This window comes from Dendrobium catenatum, unplaced genomic scaffold (assembly GCF_001605985.2).
Source record: "Dendrobium catenatum unplaced genomic scaffold, ASM160598v2 fragScaff_scaffold_488, whole genome shotgun sequence".
Classification (NCBI taxonomy): Eukaryota; Viridiplantae; Streptophyta; class Magnoliopsida; order Asparagales; family Orchidaceae; genus Dendrobium; species Dendrobium catenatum.
Window position 1 is genome coordinate 235,188 of NW_021318950.1, and position 5,893 is coordinate 241,080.

At 35.7% G+C, this 5,893-nt stretch overlaps 1 protein-coding gene across 1 annotated transcript; it reads right to left on the bottom strand.

Annotated features, from left to right (window-relative positions):
• Positions 1-798: 798 nt before the first annotated feature.
• Positions 799-2,592, bottom strand: LOC110102131 (pentatricopeptide repeat-containing protein At4g36680, mitochondrial-like). Its single transcript, XM_020830312.2, has one exon. It carries the CDS (start codon positions 2,493-2,495, stop codon positions 1,200-1,202), a length of 1,296 nt encoding a protein of 431 aa, XP_020685971.1. The 5' UTR covers positions 2,496-2,592; the 3' UTR covers positions 799-1,199.
• Between the last annotated feature and the right edge of the window lie 3,301 nt (positions 2,593-5,893).

The window sequence follows — 5,893 nt, forward strand, 5'->3', positions numbered from 1 at the left end:
TCTTGCATTTCAATGTTTCATGTATTCATTTAAAAAGAAAAGCAACGTGCAACATTCCAACCCATCAATATTTGATCGAAATTAAGGATTTCCTAGAACTTTAGAGCCTAGGATGCAATTAACACGAGACATTGTTTCTTGCGGGAGAATGATTCCTAGAAAAGAAATAACAAAACTCAAAATAGTTTTCCTCATGAAATTATTTCACCGAAATATCCTATCTAGTACCATTTGCTTTTTACAGTGATTCCTCTGTAGCTTATGACAGTTCGTCTCTTATTGCAATCCATTTGGCAATCTCTAAAAAAACACTAAAAAACCAAAAATAAATTCACAAAAAAATGGGATTGACATTTTAAGCTACACTTTGCCTAGGCAGACAATCAAATGAGAAAAGGATTAGATAAATTTTACATGGGAGAGTGTTGATTAGTCTACCTAAATAAAGCGGAGCTCAATCAAATTTTTATTTCAACGTAATGGAGAGCAACTTTACTCAAATTATGTTGACTATTGAGCACCAAATCAAAATTAATGTAAGTTTTTTTTTTTTCATTTTATATAAGAAAATAAACACCATATAGACATCTACATCACCAATATACATAAATTCTATAAAATACTAAAACTTTTAGGATTTTATTTAAGGAGTGTAGCATTAACTTCCTTCAAAAGCGTTTTTCCAAAAAAAAAAAAACTCAACCACATTCTAAGATTGCTTCACTCTATTGAATAGTATAAGATAAATTAAAGCATTATAAAAATGGGCAGAAAAAATAAAGCCATCCAACCTAAACATCGCCTAGAAATTATAAATGATGTATTAAAATGTTTCACATACCATGTTGTAGCACATAAATTTTTACAATGAAAGATCGAGTTGCATACTTTGAGAGGGAACTTTATTTCAAGCATATTCTTTTACAGCTAAGTGAAAGCTTCGATAGAAGAAAACCAAAGGGCACATTTCCTAACTAACATATTATCATAATGCCACAATACCAGGATAAGTAAATATAAAAAACAAGGAAAAAGGCTTAGCAAGAACAAAACCTTGTACCTCTTAGCTGGGCAATACCAACTTCAAATAAAAATGAGAAATTCAGATTTTTCTGCAAACCATTTTTCAGCGTATGTGAATAATTAATGGACCGGTCCATCGTCATATGTGAAAACATTTTGTACTGCCTTTCAACACTTCAGCTTTCAGCAGCCTCGGCTTGATCAGAAGCTTGTGTACCTGTAATCAAATCCAGCTCTTCCTCAACCACCTTCCAACCACTAATCAAACTCTCAGGGAACCTTTGCCTCACCACACTGATCACCGTCTTCGCTTCCTCCACCTTGAAGTTCTTTGCCAACCCCACCACAAAAGGTCTCAGTGTCCTGAAATCAGGAATCCTATTATGCTTCATACTATCCTTAAAGAGATCAAAGCCGGCATCAAAATCCCCTTTTTCACACAAGAATTTCAGCATAATCTTAAATGTTGCTGCATTCGGCTTGCAACCCTTACTCTTCAGACCTTTATAAACCTCATTCATCTCGTCAAATCTCTCAGTCCTGGAGTAGCAAGTCATAAGATAATTATAGGTGATCTCATCTGGCTTCAACCCCGCAGCTTCCAACTCTGAAATGGACCTGAGCACATCCTCTGGACTCCCATGGTGGGCTTTGTGCATTATCCTTACATTGTAAGTAGCCAAATCTGGTTTGCAACCTTTCTCCGTCATCTGATTCCAGAGCTCCTCCGCCTTATCTGATTCACCTTTCTTGTAAAGCGAATCAAGCAGACTCGTGTAGATGAAAGTTGTAACCTTAAAGCCCTTTTCCTCTATTTCCTTGAGAATATCAAAGGCTTTCCCGGCCTTTCCGGAAAGGCATAAGGCCTTAACAAGGACGCTGTAGGAAACCGGATCAGGTGAGATGGCATATTTCTCGGAGAGCTCAGAAAAGAGCATGCGAACTTTGCGGTGCTTCTTAGCACGGACTGCGGCTGATAAGAGGGCGTTGAAGGATATGGTGGTGGGAGGAGCGGAGCAGAGGCGGCAAACGTCCTCGAAGGTGGAGATAGCATGGTCGAGCATGCGGGCAGAGCCATAAGCAAGAATGACGGTTCCTACGAAGGATTCTTGAGCAGCAGCGGGGTCGGACTTGCGTTTTTCAAGAAGGGATTCGACGTCTTCGAATCGGCGGGCGGTGGCGAGGCGGCGGACTGCGAGCTCGACGGCGAAGCGGCTAGAGGTGGGGGAAGAAGAGGGGTGCGTGACGGAGGACATGATTGAGAGAGCTTTGTCGGGGTCATACTCCTTGAGAAGGAGGGACTTGGCGGCAGAGGGTGAGAGCGGTGAAGAAGCAGATAAGGAAACGGAAGTGGCGTCAGCATCGGAGGCGTTCACGGCAGCGGCGGATTTGGCGACGCTGTTGTAAAGGCGGGTGAGTACGATGCGGGGAAGGAGCGAATGGCGGCGGCTGGTGGCAGAGAGCATCGCCATTTTTTTGTAGTGGAGAAACGGTAACTGAGATGGTTTTTAGGTTTCATATTACTAACTCCATGTCGACGGCAGTAGTCGAGGGCAACAGTTTTTTTTTTATTCTCAACTCATCTACTATCTGGGGAAAAATTATTTTGTGCGGAGTCCAGATGTAATTCTCTTTGGACTTCAATAAAATTATGATACATGGATTGTTCGCATCGAAAAAGAGCTGTCTTATCAGCCCGACCGACCCAGTAAGGTAAAAAAGTGAAAATGGCAGAAATTTTTCACTTCTCAATCGTCCATTCAGTTCTCAATTTATGACATTCTTTTTTCTCCAAAGCAACCCCAGCATTCGCTTCTACTTGCACCTTCCGGCATTCGATCAATTTTCATCTATGTAAATGGCTTCACCATCAAAAAAGGTTAGTTTGTTATTTGCTTATCATGATAAATGCGCATGATCTGCGTAATAATTGTGTATTTTCTACGTATGAACTATATTTTTAGTTATGCATTTTTATTTCGTACTTAAAAAATTTTTGAGTTAGCTTATTCCTTTCAACTCTTTTTAGGATTTAGGGTTTTGGATTTGTCTTCTTTAAAATTGCATGTTGGTTGCTGCTGGTTAGGGTTATGAGTATTTTCTGCTTATGAATTGCATTTTTTGTTCTGCATTTTTATTGCTTAAAAAATTTATATGTTTTACTTATTCCTTTTCGACTCTTTTTTGGGTTAAGGGTTTAGGGTTATGAGTATTTTCTGTTTATGAATTGCGATTTTAGGCTTGGTTTGGTTGGGATTTTGCTTATATAAAATGTAGTTTTGAAAACAAAGATTCACAAAAATTATTTTTATAGAAGGTTGTTCGAATAATATGTTGTTGATTGACTTACATTCTTCTTAAGTGCTTATGAAAACTTGAAAGCGAAAATTAAATGTTTGTTTCATATTAGCTTTAGCGATTTCATAATAAAAGACTAAATTATCCTTCTATCAAATTTAAGTATACAAATAATTTTTTTTTTAATTTTGAAAAAATAAACTTTATATAAATATATATACATATGATATTCTTAAAAAAAATTAACACAACTACAATTTGTCTCCTGATATTGAGGAGCAATGCATAAATCAATCAAATTCAACGAATTAAGTGCTGAAATATCAAAATTATTCATTTTGTCCTAATTTCTCATGTTCAAGGTTATCCTGCTAATTAATCCGAGCTTCTGTAAGAATGACAAAAGCCATTAATATCCTTCATTTTTTTGTGAGGACCCAACTTCGCTGGAAAAGAGGAGACTGCTGCGTGAAGTGCGTAGTTGGGGTAATTTCGGGAATGTGATTTCAAAACTCCTTTTTGTAACGGGGTAAGCAGGTGCAATTTTACTTACGTAACTGCTAAAAAAATGATGTTTTGTCAAAATAAATTATGTTTAATCTGTGCATTCAAACGAGTACAAAATTACGGTAATCAACTTATTCAAACTGAAAACTGAGAAAATAAGCCGAATCAAACGAGACCTTAGTTCTGCATTTTTATTGCTTAACAAATTTCTAAGTTTAACTTATTCCTTTTCGACTCTTTTTTGGATTAAGGGTTTAAGTTTGTCTTCTTCTTTATAACTGCATGTTGGTTGCTACTAGTTAGGGTTTTAGGTATTTTCTGTGTATTAGGGTTTAGGATCTATGTATCTTCTATGTATATTATAAGCATTTTTTGCATATTTATTGTGTATGTTTTGCATATGTTCTGCATATTTTCTTCATATTTTATGTGTATTTGATGGTTATTTTCTGTGTATTTACTGTGTGTCTTTAGTGTATTGTTTTATGTATTTACTGCATATTTTCTAAGTATCTTCTGCATAACTTCTGTGTATCTTCTATGCATTTTTTGCTTATCTTTTGTGCTTATTTGTATAATTTTTCAGGCGTATGCTCGGCCTCTTACTTTTTGATGATATGTATCAATCTTCCAAAAAATCTACCAATTTTGTGGAGATAATATACTTTGATGAGGAGGAAATCTTAAAGAGATTAAACATCTATCAATTTTTGAAATTCCATGTTCTCGAGTAGAATATCCCATTGATTTATGAGCTACTCAAACTGTGGGATATTTCAAAATAATATTATATAATAAAGGGTCATGCTACACCGTTGATAATTAATGAAGTGAACCTTCTAACCAATCTACCAAATAGAGGTGAAGAGATCTCCTAGCTTATAAAGAGCGAAATGCTCGAGTTGAACAGATAAACCTCCCATCCACTATGTTAAAAATATTATTATATATTTTTGTTCAAATTTATTTTCCCAACTTAATAAATTTAAAACCCCTAGGAGGCTCCACACAATATCAAATAATGTATATGAGTTTTTATCAATTAACAGAGCGAGGCCCATTAGGGAATTTATAGTTTAAGAGCTTAATAAAATCTCCATGACGATTTCAATGCACAAGCTAGTTGGTTATATCAATTGTTTTGTGTCTCTGCTACTTGTGACTGCTAAGATCTTCATTATGCAAATTTGGTTCTTGGAGCACACTTCAATTCATGCCTCTATGTACCTTGACCAAAGGCCTTGTTTCTTTCGATGGGGTGACGATTTTGTAAATAATTTTGTGAAGACCTCTAATTTATTTATTAATTTAAAGGAAAGACGGTTACAATATGTAGATTTATCATGCTGCAAATTTCAATTAATACCTCTAAAAAGAATGAAGATTTGCAAATAATTATATCTTTGTAGATTTTTTTTACTCTCCAAGGAGTTACCCAGGAGGAAGCAGACAAGCTACTGAGCAACCAGAACTTTCCATCACGCATTTATCCTTTTTCTCATCAGGAAATACCCTCCCCATTAGCAAAAATAGAATTCCCCACCCACACACCTCATTCTACCCATCAAACCCCCCTAAATAAAGTAGGAAGCCCCAGAGGAACCAAATGCTCTTCATGTCATCAATAAAGAGCATGTTGCTTATGAGCTAAGAGAAAATTATAATATTTAAGAGGAGGGATATGAAGAAGAAGAAAATAGTGAGCATAGCCCCAGCTGAACTAATCAACCTTGAAGACATTCAAATATTACCTCAACCTGCAATTATAATAATGGAATACAAGGGATGGAACAAGCTGAGTAATGATAAGAAACTATTTCTGGAAGAATGTTTAAAGAAGTTCACTGACAAGTAAGCTAACTCAATAAAAATATGTTATTTACTCTATTTTTTTCGTCTTTGTTGTGTCTTTACCGCGTCTTTATTGAGTAATTACTACTTATTTGTTGTGTATTTACAATGTATTTTATGTGTTTTTCAGTGTATTTTCTTTGTTGTAGGTCAGATCGAATATTTTCTTCTAGGAATATCTCAATTACTAGAGCTGATGTTGATGAAATTATAC

What these genes read in the sequence shown, in the direction of transcription:
- LOC110102131 (XM_020830312.2), bottom strand. Translation starts at nt 2,495, where the DNA reads ATGGCGATGCTCTCTGCCACCAGCCGCCGCCATTCGCTCCTTCCCCGC.